The 19,869-nt window shown below is 42.0% G+C and overlaps 1 protein-coding gene across 3 annotated transcripts; it reads right to left on the bottom strand.

Annotated features, from left to right (window-relative positions):
• Nucleotides 1-210: 210 nt before the first annotated feature.
• olfm1b (olfactomedin 1b) lies at nucleotides 211-19,581 on the bottom strand. Of its 3 annotated transcripts, none has more exons than XM_044012479.1 (6): nucleotides 19,003-19,581; nucleotides 11,604-11,753; nucleotides 10,733-10,888; nucleotides 8,524-8,743; nucleotides 4,121-4,227; nucleotides 211-1,412 (listed from the first exon to the last, which is right to left on the bottom strand). In XM_044012479.1, exons 1-6 carry the CDS (start codon nucleotides 19,066-19,068, stop codon nucleotides 738-740), a joined length of 1,374 nt encoding a protein of 457 aa, XP_043868414.1. In that variant the 5' UTR covers nucleotides 19,069-19,581; the 3' UTR covers nucleotides 211-737. The 3 variants fall into 3 exon arrangements, with proteins under 3 accessions (XP_043868414.1, XP_043868412.1, XP_043868415.1); XM_044012477.1 differs by lacking the exon at nucleotides 19,003-19,581 and adding an exon at nucleotides 13,105-13,976; XM_044012480.1 differs by lacking the exons at nucleotides 211-1,412; nucleotides 4,121-4,227; nucleotides 8,524-8,743 and adding an exon at nucleotides 9,098-9,579 and having other exon boundaries at nucleotides 19,003-19,580.
• Nucleotides 19,582-19,869: the final 288 nt, after the last annotated feature.

Raw genomic sequence — 19,869 nt, 5'->3', positions numbered from 1 at the left:
CAGTTTATTAGCAACAGTCTTTGTTTTAGGACCCCCACTGACCAAAAGAAAAGTTCAGCTGGAAGGATTATCTGCAGAAGAACCAGAGCCACTGGAATGAACTTAGTTTCATATTCTATAATATATATATGTATATATATATATATATATATATATATATATATATATATATATATATATATATATATATATATATATATATACATATATATGTAAAAAAAAAAGGTGTGATTTTCTTTTTTGGCATCTGCTCTTATTCTCTAACATCTGATATACTGTGTAGTCTACAATCATTTTCTATGCGGCAAAAAAAAAAGAAAAGAAAAGAAAAAAAGAGTTTCATTCCAAAATAAAATACCTCTAACAAAATGATGGCAGCTATCAAAATAAAGTCTACTATGGGTAACTTTGTAAGTCTTTTATGTACAGCTTTGTTTTGATCCGTCATCCGTGACTTTGACATCAACGGACAAAGCAGTTTTTCTCTCTTTTTTTTCTTTGACAAATATCACATTTTGGAATGAAACCCTTCAATTTAAGATTTTTTTTCATGTATATGCACATTCAATCCACTTTGCATTCACTGTTGATTCAGTCGCTCCATAGACGTTATTTGATTATAAATAAAATGGCCTCGCCATTGAGTCTCTTTTCTTTAGAAGATATATTTTTTTGTATACAGGGAGCTCTCTACACAGACGATACGTATTTAATGTATGTAATCCATTTTTCCTTGGTTACAGTTCCTCTGAGCGGATAACGTGGAACAGTGTGACATTGTAAAGGACCTGGTGGCCATTGTTCCAAGCATAGAGGGCACGGTCACGTGGGTTGTAGTCCAGCATGGAGATATGCGAGTACTTATTCTGGAAGGCAATGTCAATGTACTCGTAGGTAGAGGAGTTGGTGGAGTAGGCGTAGTAGACCTTGGTGCCTCCTGAGTAGCTGTTGGTGGCGTAAAGCGTGCCGCAGATCATAAAAGACTCACCAGCACTCCTTTTTGGGTGGTTAGTGGTCCAGGTTTTGATGATCTGCAGGGTGTTGGGGTTGAGCTTGCTGATGACAATATTACCAGCGTTCTGGTTGGTGGCGTAGACGGCCCACAGGCCTCCCTCGTCCACCATTAGGTCAATATCAGAGTGGCCACCCCAGGCATAGTGATATGCGTTATTGTAGCCCGCATAGTCCAGCTGCCGGGACTTGCTGATGGAGGAGGTGCGGAAGTCGAACTTGATGATGACGTGGCTCTGGAACTTGTTGAAGTAGATGGAGCCGTTGTAGACCACCTGACCGGTCCCCGACCACGGGTGGGGCAGGCGGTGGGACGTGTAGTTGTCCGACGTCATGAAGTCGTGCATCGACTTGTACTCCCGCACAAAGCGGTTGTTGTGGTAACCATCCATGTACCACACCTAAACATTATAGCCAGAGAAAGAAAAAAATGATTAGGATTATACACACTAAAAAGTAGCACACATCTAGAGACTATGTTCACTGATACTGGATTTATAAAGGGAGATGGAAAAAAAAATCTCAAATGACCTAATGAGTACCAAAGCTTTTTTTTTTGCATGTGTATTTGCACAAATCCTGACATTTACAAGGTTTCTTGAATGCATCAGAGAGTGTAAGTATTTGGTTAGTGGATTGCATTTGTGTTTGCAGAACTATTGAAATTCCATGGGTCATTGAATGCATCTCACGTCAACAAGCTGTAGCCACCACTCTGCGGTTCTTATGCACTGGTATTTGTCTTTGTTTGATTTTTATTTTGTTAATCATAAAGGAGAAAAACACGTGTGCAAACAGTTTCAGTAAAAAATGAGCAAATATTTGACCCATAATGTGTGCAACCACAGCTGCCTCCATGCAGAGCTGTGATCAGTGTCTCCCACATGATGTGTGGAGGCATTGGCCGCTTTCAGGGATACAGATACAGGTTGTAAAATGTTGGATTGGCGACAGTAATCAGCTAAAACCTAGTCAACCTGTATGAGACATGTTATTATCTCCATTCATCACATGCAGAATAAATCTAACAGAATAAACAAGCGTCTTGATTAATTTAATGTTGAGACTTCCTCAGGGCACATACGGAAGTGAGATCTGGCAGACTAAACACAAACAGTCTGGAAGATAGCCGCAGGGTGGCATGAGCCGGCCCCCACGGGGATAATGCCCATCATACCAGATAAAAGTCTGTCTCAGTTGCTGCGACCCAGCTTCCTGTTGGGCCCTGTGGTGTATGGGCAGAGAGCTCTTATCTTAGAGCCGCTGGAGGCTCAAACACTTCCTCAGTCTCGGTGGGACTGAGGAACCTGAAACTCTCCTTTTACCTGCTTCCATGTGCTGCTGTGATTGACATCACATCAAGAAAGCAACTCTCACCGGGAACAAAAAAAAGTCAAGGTAAGGAAACCAAGAGATAAAAAGAAAGTGGAGCAGGCCTGTCTGCTTTTGTCAATTACACTCATTCTTCCTCTGCAGCTCTTTGATAATCACTTCTTTCATGTGTTCTCTTCAAAATGTATTAGTTTCTACAAAAAAAAAGTTGACTTTAGTGAATTCTAAACAAAATCTTAAGTCAAAGGTAGGCTACACTCTTGCATCTGTGGTCCATGTTCATGTTGTCGTGCCAATTAGCCCGCAAGAAGCAAATTGTAAATGTACAAAGCTACACTGCACTACATGCTGGTAATAAACACTTTTATCTCTCTCCTCCTGTGTGACATTGAGAGGTCTGTCTCTTGTTAATGTGTCTCATAAAGTGAGTGTTCATGTTTAGCAGACAAATAAACTTTATTTATTTCCAGCTGCCTCCCTTCCCTGTCCACTGGGCAGCTTCCTGTTAAAACCATACAGCGTCAACCCCTGCATTTCTTATTTAATGGGTTTCAGTAATGAAAGTAGGCTTCACTTCTTGAGCCAAGAGAGGCTGTGCGCCACAAAAGAGAACCAGATGCAATCCAGCTGATAAAGGGCAAGTAAGAAATTAACATAGACGATATACTTTTCACAGTCAGAGACCTTGATCATGAACGAAGGTCATCATCGACTCTTGGGATATTTATAGCCGGAAGGATGGGAGTCATATTTTCCCACTACTTATGCATGCCTGAATTATTGGTTTTGCTACTTTTTATTGTGTTTTGATCAGAGAAAAGTTATAATATTATGAATAACAACATGTGTAACACCATAATTCATGTGCATCAGTGCACAGCAGGGTCAAATTCTAAATGAAAAGCAATGGGAAAAGCACAAGATGGCAATATCCCAGATTTGCTGTATTTACCCAGTTTGGGTGCTACCAAATTTTTTAAAAATCTCTAAAAAGGAAATGGGATTAAAGTATAAAATACTTTGCCATTATCTTAAAGAATTTCTTAAATCCTAATCAGTGGGCTGCTGCGTTTGTGGGCCATTGAATATTGTGTATATACTGTGTACTGTCACTGCATAGCTGTACATTTTATGATAAAAGATCAAATTCATGATGAAGAATAACAAGTTGTATATAATTGTGCTTGCAGATTGATGATTGATGAACTAAAGTCACCATGCAGTAGCAGGGTAGTGTTTATATATTCTTCTCAATTTCTTCTCAAAGTGTTTTGATAGTGAAACATTTACATTAATATTCTGTACAAACACTGAGGAACAGCGATTTGCATGTGGACTTAGAATGTTGTATGTGAGAATGTTGCTAAATTTTTACAATTTTACCAAATCTCATATATTTTTTAAACTATTAGTCACTTTAATCATTCAAATTTGGTAAGGCAGTCAGAAAAACATGTATTCCTCAGTCCGTTGTTCCTTCAAAATAAATGTCTGGCTCTATTTCACTAGTTAAATGTCATTAATATGAAGTTGCTAATGTGAAATGTCTCTTCATATGTGTCACCATATCAGACAGACTCTTATACTCTAATAAGAGTTTGATTAAAAATGCAACATTTTGCTCTGGTTTTGTCAACACAAACACAAATATCAGTGCTGAGCTGACCGAGAGTCAACCTAAGGTAACGCGTGAGGACGTTGCGGGCCGGATAAGACTGGTTTGCCTCATGTATGTTGCTTTACAGGGACTTCAAATGTCACACACTGTCACACATACCCGTGTATCTCCTTCAGGTGCCAGAGGGTCGGTCATCCATGATCCAAACCTGGATCCAGATGTCTTGATGGTGATGGGATCACTGATGCCCGTAAGTTTGCCGCATGCTGCAAAGAAAGAAGTGAAATGGGAACATCGAGTCTTTACATTAATTCAATATCTTTCACAAGGTGTTCACTTCCTTTTACTTCAAATCCAAATAAGTTTGCCTGGATGAGGGACGAGGGAGCTCCTGTGCAGCTCTGTACGTCTCTCTCTCTCTCTCTGTGCATAAGTCGTTCAGCAGCTGCTTATTATTCAGTTCACACATGCTAATGCCTGTTTTACTCTCAGCGCTGATGTGTGAGAAGGTGAGAGGATGAGGGAATCGGAAAAAGGGGGAAGCCTTTGTGTATTCTGCTTTTGTGTGCTGCTTGTTAGCCGCTCTAGTGTTAATTAGTGCCGACTGAGGTGTTAATATGAATTTGACGAAACTAGCGCTGGACTCCGTGTCCCTTGTGACTGAGAGCTGGTCAGACTAATGCACCGCTTCTAATGAGAAAGGACAGAAATTAGAGGTGTGATTTTACCAAAATCAGAAAACTTTTCAGTCCTGAAGTCATTTCAGACCGGGCCCATTTTGCACGGGAAGTTTAAGACAAAGGTCAATTGGATGATTTTTTTTTTTTGATGAGTTAATTTTGTTCCCCTATGAGTGTAATGAATCGTTTTGGTATGCTAATTTAAAGAGCGAGACTGTGACGAGGGCTCATTCCAGGATTACCATTAGCATGTTTTTTATGACAAGCGCTGCATCCATTAACCGCTCCCCGCAGCGCTCCGCTTTCTCCTGCCTTCATATCCCACATCATCGCTCTTCATCGTTGCGAAATGTCACGTTGCCTTACGCTCATAAAATCCAGATTGGGCTTGCAGTAGAAGTTGTGGTTTGACACTTGTGTTAAAGCGTTTTTGGTGCCTCTGTGTGCAACATATGCCGTGGCTGCGAGCGTGTGTCGGCATCACACCACGGCGGCGAGATAAACACGTGGCCACATGAGTAACCTACTATTTCTACTGGGGGCTGAGTCCCTTACGTAATCCTCAGTGGGGATTAAAGTGTATTACGCATTAATACACTGGCCATTGATTTATTTATTTCTTTTCTCTAATCAGGCCTCTATCTTTAGATGGCTACTACTATGGCGGAGCCTGCTGATGGATCTGCATTCTGGAGATGCACACAAGTCTAATCCTCTTCTGGCCTGAATCTGTCTGGTCAAAGCAAAGGGCAGAGAAAATGGACAACCTTAATGGGAAGTGGAGCTGATGTGACAAAAGAAAACACTGCAGGCATTAACACTGAAATATGAGGCTGTATCTGCAGAATAAACACTGAAATATTGAGGATGAGGACTATGTGATTGGAAAGGATCATTTTGATTTATTGCAATGTCCTTTTTTTTAAGTGGTGGCTATATTGTTTATATTATATTAGCACTGATAACACTGTGCAAAGTGAGAAAGCAGCAACGGTAAGTCAACCGTGTAGGAGACCCAAGGTGTGAGAAACAAAACCTAAACCAATTTAGGTGGAGATAAAAATAAAAACAAGAAGCCTTCTCTTATGTGTCAGAAAATCAAAGAACATTCCTGTTACAAAGAGCGATTGTCTCCTCCATGACAACACTGATGTAAGGTTAATGTTTTATGTTTTTAAACTCTCTTCCCTGGTTCGGGGGCACAGTTTAAACTTGCAATGTCACATACTCCTTTTACACCGTTCAGGATGGAATGAAATTTGAGTCAGGCTGTAATAGCAACAGTATGTCACTGCTGATCGGATAAGATCAAACCACTGCCACATCGCTGGCTGTTGTAAAGTATTAAACATTTCATGAATAAATTCATGTTATAAATTCATAATTAACAGACAACAACTGGGATTTGAAAACATCATGTTCTCTTGAGTAGTTGAATAGTCTCTTATCCCGGCTTTACTCACCTCACGCCTCACATACGAGAGCGTTGGTACCAGAACAGGTGGCAGATGGCTTTGCATGCAGTTACTGTATGACCTCCTTGTTCCACCCATTAGTATTTTGGGTTGAAGGTTTCAGATTTGCCTAAAGCTTTCTGTGGCTCCACATTGCAGGGGCATGACACAGAGTGATTTATTTATTTGATTATTGCCCCAGCAAGCCGACATGCCCCCCCTTGATCGATGGCCATTGTGTCCCAGCAACGGCCAGGCTGTTAGTCTCTCCGGCAGAAAACAGCTTGAAGGACAGTTCTGCAGGGACCCCACTTACTCTCCTTCACTTTTCCGACTCGCTTTCACTTTATCACCCTTTCTCCTTCCCCTATGCCAGCTTCTCCAGTCACTCTATCTATAATTCAGGACTTAAATTTCTCCCTCCCTCTCTATTTTGTCTATTTTTCCCCCTGCTGTCGGTCTGTGGATGCTAATATGAGTGGTGACCTTTGCAGGTTTAATCTCAATAACGAGGAGCGTATGTGTGTGTGTGTGTGTGTGTGTGTGTGCACTATGCACGAGTGCCTCTGCAGTCGTGTGAAGATGAAAGGAATCGCCACTTTCTGTGTTCCGCCTGAGCCAGTCCGACACAGTGTGACCTCGCCTTTATCTCGTTTGATCTCGGACACACACACACACACAAGCGCGCGCACACATGCACACACACACACACACACACACACACATGCAGTCCCCTGCTTTCCTATCCCGTCTGGCCACAGATGTGAAGAGAAAAATGTGCACCGAACTGAACTGGGAGTGAAAACACAGACACGATACCCCGCCTCATTCCACTGGGCCGTGAATGACTGACGTGATAACTGAGGGAGCGGAGATTGCACATCTTTTTTGAACTCTCGTATATTCAATTTCAAAGAAAAATGAATCACCTCCAAACCTCCAAAAAATGAGCAGCGCGCAAACGCTTCCCCCAGTGTCGCTCTGTCATCTTGTGCGGTGAATAATCGGAGGACGGGGCACAACATACCCGTGTGGCATGTAAGTGACTGCTGTTGCAGTACATCTTATTCACTGTCATGTGGGTGTGCATCTATTAGCACTGTGAGCTCTGACTGAGGTGTGAAGACACTGAGGCAGGAGATACAAGCAAAGATAGGACTGTGACGGGAGCTCGCACGCTGATGACACTTTCAGCGGCTCGTTTTGGAACACGCTGTAGATCACGTCTTCCCTAATCGTGCGCTTCACTCTCCTATCAGCAAGCCCGTTTTGTGGGCATGCTCCCAAACAAATACTGCGTTTAAAATCTAAATGTGCACGTGTTTGAACAAAGTTAACGAGTGGATACTGCAGGACTTTCATTAATGATTATATTCCTTGCAGGGCTGCCACTAACGATTATTTTCATAATCGATTAATCGCGTCTTGTTTTGTCCATAAACCAACAAAATTCACTTTTAATGATTTCTTTGTTATAGGGAGCAAAGAAACCAGCAAACATTCACATTCGAGAAGCTGAAAAATCAGAACGATTGAATCAAATATTGAAAGAACTGAGGTAGTTGACGATTCATTCAATAATCGAATAATCGTTGTAGCCCCAAGTCTTTGTGAATTCCTCTTTCAAGTGATCATTTATTCTATGCGCCGCCTTTTGTTGTAGGGGGCAACGAGCCTGAGGCGGCCCGATCATTGCAAAATGAATACAAATCCCCAAAGTTATTTTAATTTGCAAATATGTGAAACAGAGAAAAGCAGCACGTCAGTTTGCTTTTTAATTTTGTTTTGTTCATATTTGTTTCTTACGTTTAATGTGTTTCTGAAAAACACACAGACAGACCAAATGATTTTGTTTTGTTCCTTTGTTTTTGTTGGACTTTATTTAGTCTTGTTTTTGCTTTTTTATGCCATATTACATGTCTGTATGTATTAGTTTATTTAGTTGTTTCTACCCACTAAATTGGGGAATATTTTATTTTTAAATATGACTTAAAAACACCACATTGGTAGGCGAGAAGCTAGAAAATGAAATGACGATTGATAAACAGCTTTGATTCATGATTAAATTGGTCCGACTGGAAACTAACACAGCGTGTGTTCTGTGTCTTTTTCACGCCGAATGTTCACATTTATCAGAACACAGCTACAGTTCAATGAGTTTATCCAACGACCTTCCATGGATTTCATTATCCATGAAGTCCTTGAATGGGCGCGCACATTATACAAACACAATAAATGAGTCAAATGCTGTGTTTTATGCATTCGAGTGGGAGATCATTGTAGACACACACATACTGTTTCAGTGATGTATCATGTGAATGTGCCTGAGGATCTCTTTCTGGCCAGTCACAACATACTGTATGTCAGTGGGGGTGTTTGAGCATGCGTGTCTGAAGCGTAGTGTGTGCCAACAACTCTCTGTGCCTACCTAATTTTTGCATGCATGCTCGGAGTCTCTCCTCAAGATTTGACACTCTGTTGTGGAGCTCCTCGTAGTCATAGGCCCCCATCTCCTCCTGAAGTTCGCTTAGAACTGACGTCAGATTCTGGACCTCCTCCTTAAACTGCAATACCAATTTGGCATCGGCTTTGTACTCCTCCAACACTGGTATCAACGGTCTAAGCTCCTCCATTTTCGCTTTTATGGCCTGAAAGGATTAGAATAAGCTCGGTTGAGTGTCATGCCCAACAAATAGGAGTCCTGCTGTCCATAAAAGAAGAATAAAATGAAGGAAGAAAAAAAAAAGCCCTGTCTCACCTGGCTACCCTGACTCTACACTGCCTCTTCCCTGACATGAAGACCCCCTGTTCATGTCCGTGTTGAGTGTTTGTGTGTGTGTGTGTGTGTGTGTGAACAGCTGTGTGTTGTCTGTGCAGGTGTGTGTGTCTGAGCAAAACAAACCCGGAAATTATTCTCCGCCCCGCTGGACGAGCAGAGCAGGTGGCTCCGTCCCCGGCAGTGACCAGCTATTAAAAAGCAAGCAAGCCCTCGGTACACCGACAACAATTGGGAAAGCTCTTTATTGGTCATCATCGTTTAAAATGCAACATCGTATTAAGGGTTACATGCTTTTACATGTCACACACAACAAAGTGTCTCGAATTGTACGTCTATAGTTTTTACGTATAGATTTGTTGAGTAACCAAATATGCATAGACAAAAGCCAAAGAAAATAAAAATGCATAACATCAATTAATAATAATAAGAAGAAGACGATTAAGTGAAGTAATAGTAATAATAAATGTTTTTACTTTAGAAAAAAGCTTTTCGATGGAAAACTTTGACAGCAATAACATGCAGGAAGAGATCAGTGGTGGGTTGATTTGGGAGAGGGGTGGGGTTTTCTTAGTCTTAATGGTTGCTAAAGAAAAATTAACTGTTTGATGCCCAAATGCACTCAGTACTGTGGCCCAGTTCAGGGGAATCTGGATTAGACCTGCCTCTTCTTCTCTGTGGCTCTCTTTACATGTCTTAAAGTTAGCCCTGCAAGCAAGAAAACGACAGACTGTTGACAGGGGCTGGAGCTTGCTAACCTATCTAACAGACACACAAACAAACAAACAAACAAATGCACACATACACTTTGTGTATGACACGTTGCAGAATGTTGTACACGTGCACCGGATGTGGCGTTGGTGACATCAGCATGCATGCAATGGCAGGATCACACAAATGCACTGGTGTAGGTGAAATGAGACAAACATTGAGTGATAAAAGGTAAGAAAGGACAGATACAGTGACATAATGTGTTTGTGTTGGGAGCTATAAATAGAGCTGGGTATTAGATTACAATGTATGTTGCTGCACAAATGACAACACTTTAATAATTGTCAATTGTCATATTTAAATTTGCAAATGTTGCAATTTAATCGTTTGCTTTTTTGTTTGTTCTATGTCCTGTGCCCATTAAATATGCAATGATATGGTATCATATGTGTACATGATACCATATATGGTACAAGTTTGCATCTTTGAATTACAGTGTAGTAGTTAATATACTGACAGACAATATCTACTGTAATAAAATTTAAGTTAAACATAGCAAATATCTAAATCTTGATTGATTTTTTGATTTTGTAATAAATTGCAATTTGATTTTATCCAAATTATTCAATCCTGCACGATCTAGACAACGTTCTTGATGACACTGAATGTCTCATAAAATGTTTGGATTGGAAATTTGAATATGTGTTTATTTCCTGTCACTGCAGAATACAAAGCCGACATGTTGAATTGATTGTAGATAATCAACAGTGAAATAAGTTAGTTAAGTTAAACTTTAGTTAGTTTCAAAATGACTTGAACCTGATTGGACAGTAAAGGTTTGAAACTCTATTATGTGGTGATCAAAAAAAACACCCAGGACACACTTGAAAATTAGATTTTTAACTTCATTGTGTTTAAATTTAAAAAAAGCTAAATAAAAAAGTTGTAATTAAAGATTTAGTCAAAAGCAGCTGGGATGGAATCATAATATTAATGTGATTTCTTTACTGATGCTTTCATTATGGATTCATTTGGTTTAGGTAATTGTGAACTAGCACAGAATGCCTGTATTTAATGGGCTACGGAGCTGCTATAAGATATTACTGAAAGGATGGTTGTTGGGTTAATGGCTCGAGATGTTTCTCCTCACCTTGTATTGCTTGGCGATGTTCTGCTTGTGGTTCTCCTCCACCTGCCTGAACTTAGTTTCAAGACCTCGAAGCTGGACTTCCATCTTTTCCACATACTGCAGGTCCCTCTGGGTCCGCTGGTCCAGCACTTGGATGGACTGAGTCATGTTCTGGACCTGAAGTGCCATGTGGACAGATTGGTCAGTGTCATTAAGTAAATCAGTGTTTCTTGTGCTTTGATTGGACAAATGGAAATGAGACCACATTCTAAAGTCATGTTGTTCTGGCTTGGCATTCTTGGCCCAATTAGACTGTGGCCTCAGACACATGGTGCAAGTGCAGGAGGCAGAAGACATTTGGTTTTCGGCACAACTCCACAAATTGAGCTCATCTTTTACTAATTCATTCAAGAGGAATCTGTTCGTGTCTGAATTTTTGGCAGCTTGTGTCAATCTCCAAGCCAGTCTGTATTATTTGGGGGATTATCAGAGGGAAAGTGTTTTGTCGTGAAAGTGCATAAATATTCTTTTTGTGCAAATGAGGTAGTGTTGGCTTCCAGTTTGTGGCTGGTTGAGCTGGGTTGCATCATTAGATGTGTTGCTGTGGATGTGTGCACAATAGAAACTCAGAGTCTGTGTATAGCTGTCTCCCATGATGCCTGTTGGGTTTCCAGGGAGCTCATTAGAGCATCATTTCTATTCTTGTCCGACGGGCAGAGGTGATATGAAGACCACAGAATGTGGCTAAGCCTACACTGTAAGTGTGTGTGTGTGCCGTGCATGTCTTTCTCTTTGCGTGCGAAGCAGAGAAAGAGTACAGGTGGTTCATCCGCGCGCCGTGCGACTCTGATTGCCGAGGTCATGTGTTGCTGAAGAGTTGAGCAGTATTTACCTTCTCTAACAGCTGCCTCAGTTGTTTGGTGCGGGCATCCCGTGAGCACATGGACTGCTGGGGCGCCACCACGGTGCAGACACACCGTCCCTCACTATCCTGGGCTGAACTGTACACCTGCCATGATTCCTCTGGGTTTGCTGGCAACACCTGAAGATGAAGAATTGGGAAGAATAGAGAGAAATAGGGCACATGAAAAGAGAAGCTTGCAGACTGTGAGGGGAACGGCGAAAGCAGCTCAGACCAAAAAAAGAAAAAGTGCGGAAAATGACTAAAGGTTTGCTGCCTTCCTTTGTTCAAATGGGACATGTTTAAAACCAGAGTGAGTGTGTTGTGCCTGCTTAATGCCAGAGATTTATTCCATTTATCACCATCTGGACACCACAAACCACCAGGCTCCACCCGTTCTGCAGCATCTGACTGTATATTTTAAAGCCACACAAAGGGAAGATGCAGCCAATCAAGAGAGCTGAAGCTACTCCATTATTCAGTGGTGTGTGTGAGGGAGCGAGAGAGAGGGAGAGAGATGCTTGAGGTGAACTCCAGGTACTAACCTGCTGATTGGATAAGACTATGTCCGTGACTTTGACAAAGATATTCATCAGTGCATCAGCAATAAAAAGACGATTATAGCTGCAGATTAATTCAATTAGTCATGAAGGTGGGATCACAATGGCAGTTCTCCGGCTGCATTGTTTTCTGCCACAGGATGTGATGACAGGACAAAGAGAATGAGTGTCAAGCATCAATCTTAATGCACTAGATGCATTTTCCTAGGGATCTAAGCTCAAAATCCATAAAACCCTCACAGAACTCATTGGTGTAAACTGGCTTAAATCTCCTCCAAAGAAAATCACTAAAGAGGCTGCACATCAGGATAACCTCCTCTCTCATTACCACGTATCATGGACCTGCCTTTGCATCCATTGTTCCACATGTAAGTGTTTGACAGACAAGAGCGCTCATATCACCACCATCACGGCTCAGGAGCAGCCCCATAATGTGCTGGGACTCCGACAGAGGCACAAAGAAACCCTGACCATCAAAGCCTCATTTGATGCCTCTCGTTCGCGCAGGCAGGGAAAGGAAGGAGGACTCCCCGCTGATCCACGGGGGTTAAAAATACCAGCGCTTTGAACATTTGTCACGCCGATCCCTTCATTTCCTGCAGGTGGATCTATTATTAAGATCAATGCAATAAAAAAAAAATAAAAAGCAACAGATAACTTTCCACTTAGTGCAGGGCATATCGACAGGGGCGCTTGGCAGCTGGAGCAACATCAAACGCGGGATTTCTTAGACGCATCTCCAAGTCTTTTTTTCATGCGTCCTGCGAGCGCACCACGCTGACTGAACGAACGCTCCGTCTGCAAATCACACTCGCGCCGGCTCTAGATTTGAAACGGGGGCTAATTCGATTGCGTAAATTCCGAAAAGAAAAACGCAATCTAAAAAAAATCCGCAAATCGGTTGAAAAATAATGCAAAACTCGCGCACTTACTCCTGTGCTCCGGTCTGGATACCCTCCCTGCGCCGCCGTCAGCTTGGTGGTATTGAGCCCCACCAGAGAGGGGAGGGTCTGCGACATCCAGTTGGTGATCATCGCCATGGTGCTGAGCACGACGCCGATCTTCAGCAAAGGCACAGACATCTTTGCGCTCTCGCTCTTGGACTTTTAGATTTTTTTTATTTGCTAAAAAGCCGTCTTCATTCTACAGGCTCCAGCGAGAAGCAGCGAGGGATGCGGCGCGTCATGTTCTTGCCCAGAGTATGCTGGTGTTTCACCCGGGACCCCGGCTCGGCTGCTCTTTTTTTGGACATCTCCAACAAATTGTTGTGCGGCGAACGAGTCGGACGCATATAAAAAACGAGCCGGAACTGGCAGGTGTTCGACGGAGACGGAAGAGTAACACTTGATCCAGGAGTGGATGCAAGAGAGAAACGCGTAAAAAAAAAAGGCTGAAAGAAACGTCCTCCAAATGGATGAATGTGTTGATGTAGCTCCTCTGGCTGCGTTGTCCCACACACTGCTTGCTGTCTCTCCACTTCACTGTTACTATTTCGTTCACGCCCGATGGCCCGCCTCCTGCCTTGGTGCGCTCTCTGATTAAGTGCCACAGACTCCACACACGGGCTCCTCCAAATGGATGAGAGGGGAAAAGGAGGAGGTACTACGGACATATATATCGCCAGACGCAATGATGTCAGCCAAGTTGGAGTCCGGTTGTGGTAATGTCATGCCAAGCACTGCGCTCTGCGCTCATCCTCTGTGCCAAACATGTCAGCGGCTGTCCACGCAGAGAATGACCATGGACAGTGACAGTGATGCAGAGAGATTATTTAACTCCACACACTCTGACACGTCTTTTGACCCCAATGATCATTCATGGTAAAAACTAACTCCGTCCATCATCATCACCATCATTTTTAAACCAAAAGCTGTCACTTGTCAAAACCGACACCTGAAAAAACGCTGCATTATTTGGCAATGGCAGAGCCAGTTTTAGGACCTCAGGAAATGTTGTGATGTTTTATTGATGGAGTAATACTGAAGACCTGGAGGCTTTAGCCAGAACTCAGGATGAGCTTATTCCATTTGTAAGACTCTGGCGCCATCGTGCAGCCGATTTTGGCGTTGCTGGAATTAAAAGGTGAGGGCTCCTGTGATGCAAAGGAGATGCAGATAACATCAATAATTCCGTAGATGTGGTTCCTCCTGCACATTTCTGTCTCAAATTTCCCCTGCTTTGTGTTTTCTTTCGTATATTATATACACATATTTACATATGTTCATGAATTAAATGCATTTATATTTATTTACTGTATATTTCCTGGCCTCATACTATTTGCATTGTATTTTATATATATATATATATATATATATATATATATATATATATATATATATATATATGTTTATAATGTACATTACTATATTATATTTCCTTGTCTCCTTTTACCATCTGCATAGCCATAACATAAAAAAAATTGGCCCCATCATAAGTCTCTCTTATGTGCAATAACATGTTACAATACACAAGTTAAATTCTATTTTTATGCACAGCATCCGCTACAGAAGTATTTAATTGGATTCATATTTATTATGTATTAGAATGACCTCTTGTTAGTCATTAATAGGAGAGAAAAGTGATTTGTCCAGAGCCTGTGTACATCCTACTCATGTGTGCAACTGTAACATTGCAACATTTCCCACCATGGGACTAATAAGGGATGATGTCATTTGTGATACGCACAGCATATGTGTCTTTAACTGGGTTCATATTTGTGGACTGAAACCACCTCTTGCTTAATAGAAAAAAATAACCAGTGTTGAAAGAGAAAACTGATTTGTCCAGAGACTGATTTGAAATCAACAGGCCCACAGCCAAGTCCTCAGGCTCATGGATTAAGATACAGCACTGCATGATACATGAGCTCCCCAGAATAGCGAGAGTGGCCTTGCATCCACAGTTATTTCTGTCAGCATCATAATGTATTTCTCTGGTAAACCCAAAGAGGATGGGGGTCGGGGGGGGAGTTGGAGCTCACGGCACTTCCACTCTCCTTTCCTCCACCTTCTCCTCTCTCTTTTTACCTCTCACACTCATTTTGTGACCTCAGAGGTGAGGGCTCTCTGCAGCGATGGCTCCACAGATTACAGTGAAGTATCAGTGAGGTCAACTCTGCACAGCAGTCGGTAATGACAGTTTTCCTATAGATACACAGGCAGTCCTTACAGTCTCACAGCTGTGGTCCCCGTTCAGTTTCAGTACAGGTGACAGAACTTGTGTTAAGTTTGGGTCCTGCCTCTGAAACTGTGAGCGACATAAGGAATGGATTAGTCATCAATAAACCATTCGGTCATCAGCCTTCCAGTAACTCTATTTGTAAAAGGAGTAATGTGCTCTTATTAGAAAATAATCCTTGTGCAATGATCGAATAAGTGGGGATTTAAATAATTTAGCATGTGGTGATATCAAGCTAATTATGATTTAACAGGTGAAAGGTGCAGATATAAGAGGAGGGACAAACAAACAGCAACATGATATGATATAATTAAGAGAAAAAAGCAGTAAACATCCCCAACATCCATGCTTCATTGACAATATTTCTTCCCGGGCTTTTATAATGTAGTGAACAGGTGTATGTGTGGTGATCACTTTTCCAGTTTGCAAGTGCACAATAAAATGCACTGTGTTTCCACCTACTCCGCTCTCTGCTCTCTTTCCCTCTCTCTGGTTCTCTCCCTCACGTCTGCTTCATCCACTCAACCTACCATACTGAATAATAAATAGCCTCAACCCCAGCTGCCACTCACACAATGCATATTGCAATTCAGCTCAACTCCAACCGAGTTTCTCACGTAAAACCAGATTGATTTTTATCCCCATACATTAAAAATCCTTAACAGTTTCAAAACATTCCTACTGGACTCCATGCAATTTATGCGTGAGGAACATAGACCTGTGGACCTGTTGGGGAGGTAGATTTAATCATTTTTATGTGAATTGGGTGGTAAATTATAAATGTAAAAATCCAAAACGTAACTGTGCCTGCCTGATTACAATTCTACAGCTTTAGTTTCAGCAGATGTCTTACCTAATTTCTGTGCCAGCTAGTTGCTTGTATGATTGGTTATGATATGCATGTATGATATGGTATCAAAGCGGGGGCTACACCGGTGCCATCTGTTTGGTGAGGTGTCAGTGAGATGCATGAGGATGTGGGCCTGCAGCCATGGGAGAGCCACTAGGTGAGGAGCAGATGCCACTCTGGCTGCTTGCTATTCTTCTCAGTGTGTACACGGAGGCCGTCGCCAAATCCTTCAGCCGAAGGGATACAGGTGAACAAAAGCTGGCAGAATTAAAGAGGAGAGCGAGCTACTAATCAGCCATCTCCCTCCTCCCTAGGCCAGATGTTATAAGGAAAGAGAGCTGCAGCTGCACTGCACTGTCTGAAACAGAGACTTCTGCAGTGAGGTGGTTAATGTGGTCATTAAGGAGGATGGCAGTGTTCAGCACAAAAAGGTGAAAACTACACCGCCTGAATGGCTCTTTTTTCTAGTGCATCATCTGCAACAAAAAGCTCTTTCCATTTCTGTTTTTAGATAACACCTCTCATATTTTATAACCGCCTTCAAAACAGCAAAAAAAAAACATAAAAAAAAAAATGTGCAGAGGCCTGGTCTTCCTACAGTCAAATGCGGTGTGAGTGCGTGAGCAGGAGCAGCAGAACAGAAGCAGTCAGTGTGTTTCTCTCCTCTCGGAGGGGAGTAGACAGGGAAACTGTAGATAATATCGACTTACCTTCAAGCAGACAGCACAGGCCAACACAGAGAGACTGTAACATGGGCCTTGACCTGTGCATGTTGCGCAGGACCCGGATTGACTCATGAAACCCAAAGCATAACATGCTCTCCCCACTTCCCCACTCCCTTCTGACTGATGGCATCCATCAATCAGTGCAAATAGCCTCATTGTGTCAGCATTTCTGTGCACCCTGCTGCTGCATGTCCAGTGCCCATTTGAGAGCTACAGCAGTGTTATTTTGTAAAATAAACACCAGTAATAACTGTGTGTAAGGTTACAGCTTTGATCCATTTACAAATCAAATTCCACATTGAATGTCAAAGCCAAGCTGTTGCTCCATGAATAAAAAATGTTCTCCTCACAGCACACTGACATTTCTCATAAATTTGTGGGAATCAATTGCTGGCATATTTCTGTCAAGGCGATATTACATCAATATTGTTCCAACGCGTTGGCTATCAGGGCCAGTAACAGGGTTTGCTGCAGCCCACTTCCACCACACACACTTTATCGAGTTTGTCACTTGGAGTGGAGTATATCATAGCTACACTGGGAATAGGGATTACTTAATTGATAGCAACTTGTGGCACATTTGATTTTTTTTTTGTTCCCAATTACCAAACAGCAAATGGATTCACACGAGCAGAGCCAACGTGAAATATGGCCGTGTTCAACTAAGGGCAATTAAATCATCAAATTCCTCAATCCAGGCAGTGGCACAGTTCCTGTGCTTAATCAAGTCTCTTCTCCCAGCAACATCTCACTCTGTGTGAGGATCTGTTAAAAGGCAAAAGTTTAATGCAACAGTAACTATTACTGCTAATGGGCTTTTTTTGATTGCAGGAAGTAATAACTAGATCCAACAAAGAATCACTAGGATGCTTTTTATTGGCTAGTAATTCTGTTTACTACTGAGCTGTGTGGCTTTAAATGGCTGCACTAAATGCTCTCTCTTCCCCTTTAAACATTTGTATGAGACAATGTACAATATTGTTACTCGTGGTCAATTTCCATGGAAAATTTCCGTGGTCAATTTCCCGATCATGGAATTTCCATGATCGGGATCGTCACAAATGGGGAGAAAATAAATAAAACAGTGGCCGTCTTGCTCGCCACCATACAGTCCTGGTGATTTATTTTGATGTGCCACAAGGGGGAGTCTGCATTACTCAAGCACCTTATCCTTTTTCACTATAAAATGTTCTCTAAAATGTGGATCTCAGGAGGGTTTATGCAACAATTCAACATGTAGTAACATTGTTTTGGTAAACAAAGTAAAGTTTTTACTTATTTAGTGACATTAATTAAATAATTTTCTTCTGTATCTGTTAGTTTTCAGTTTTCATTTGTTTGCATCTTCTTAAAACTTACAAATAACAAAACAAATAAGGGTATAGTGCAAAAAACACGAGGCTGCACCTGATTACATGTAGGAATTGACAAAAAAACAACCTTTTTATGATAATCTTCACAATAATATTGTGCATCCCAATTACGGCCAGGACAATCATGACATGAAATCATATAATCCCCTCATGGCTTCATATAGATTCAACAGTGTGGTCAGTGAGCATGCTCACAGCAGCTTCACTGAGACACTGCATCTGATTGAGCTTTGAAGAGCAGCACAGTCAGTGATCAGCAGAAAACACTGGCCTTTTTTTAACCAGCAAAAACCCACGGTGACAGTCTGTTGTAGTGGAGTAACATCACACTCCATTAAGCTTAATATTTGCTAATTAACAAGACGGATCAAGTCATATTTTTGCCATTCCTCTCTGGCCCCTTTTTTTGACAGCCCCGGCGGCACAAGAGACAGAAAAGGGCTCATCTGGATCCATCAAGTACAGCGTATTCACATCATGTAATCCCACCCGTTAATCTGTTAAAGCGTGCTGGAAGGTTAATTCAGCAGGGCTCTTTACACGAGGTAAATCTCTCCACAGATCTGGGGCCAATTAACTGCGGATTGTAGCTTTAAACACACACGCGCACACACAAGATGTAGCAAATTGCGGGTTTTTATGTTTTTTTTTTTTTTTAGGTTTTTGTTTTTTGTTTTTGCAAATGAATACAATTTAAAAACCTACTTGGGTGAGTTCTGTGCCCATGACCATGAGGAGAATGAGAGTCAGGAGCTTGCTCGCAGGCTGCATCTCTTGCCTCCGGTGTGTGTGGACCGTGCAGCGGTCTCACATGCAGATCCAGTCCCGTTGCGTCCCCCCGCACAGCAGTCTCCTCTCCTCTCTCCTCTCTCCTCTCTCCTCCAGGCGCTCTTCTCTCTGTGTTCGCGTAGCGAGTCTCTCTCGATTCTCTGTCCGATTGTTAGATTTGATCCCTCGGCAGCACAGAGCGACAGATCTGCTGTTTCATGGACTCGTCTCTGTGCATATTCATTTCATATCAGGAGCCTCTGTCCTCCTCCTCCTCCTCCTCCTCCTCGTTGCCTCTCCCTCCTCCGTTGCGCTCTCCGCGGCCGTTTATCGCTGCCACCGACTGTGATGGAGCATCGGGCTCGAGACGCGGCGCAAACAGCGTCGTACAGGCGGCGATAAACCTCCACTGTGATTTCGCCAAAACTTTACCTCCCCACCTCAAGCTGCCGTGGAAGCTCTCGATGAAGAAGAAAAAAGAAAAAAAGGAAAAAAAAGAAAGACGAGTGACGGAGCTGTCCGTGGTGCTGAAAACGGAAGTTGCATTGCAGAGAGAGGGAGATTTAAATTGGCTGCTGTGCAAGAGGGGGAATGTGCTTCCTGTTTGTACAAATAAGCAGCTGTTTAATAATAATGTTTTCTTAATTCATATTTTAAGTATATAATATAATCGAAAAGAATGCGTAATGTATATATATACATACATCCATACATATATACACATACATACATACATATATCTATATATACACATATATATAAATACATATATATGTATATTTACATACATATACATACACATGT

Source organism: Solea senegalensis, linkage group LG21, assembly GCF_019176455.1.
Source record: "Solea senegalensis isolate Sse05_10M linkage group LG21, IFAPA_SoseM_1, whole genome shotgun sequence".
Taxonomy (NCBI): Eukaryota; Metazoa; Chordata; class Actinopteri; order Pleuronectiformes; family Soleidae; genus Solea; species Solea senegalensis.
This window is presented reverse-complemented; position numbering and strand designations above follow the sequence as displayed.

Coding starts and splice junctions, on each gene's coding strand:
- olfm1b (XM_044012477.1), bottom strand. CDS start 13,254: ATGTCTGTGCCTTTGCTGAAGATCGGCGTCGTGCTCAGCACCATGGCG. Junction 11,754..13,104: donor ATCCAGACCGGAGCACAGGA/GTAAGTGCGCGA, acceptor CTTCATCTTCAG/GTGTTGCCAGCAAACCCAGA. Junction 4,228..8,523: donor AGCATGCATGCAAAAATTAG/GTAGGCACAGAG, acceptor CTTTCTTTGCAG/CATGCGGCAAACTTACGGGC.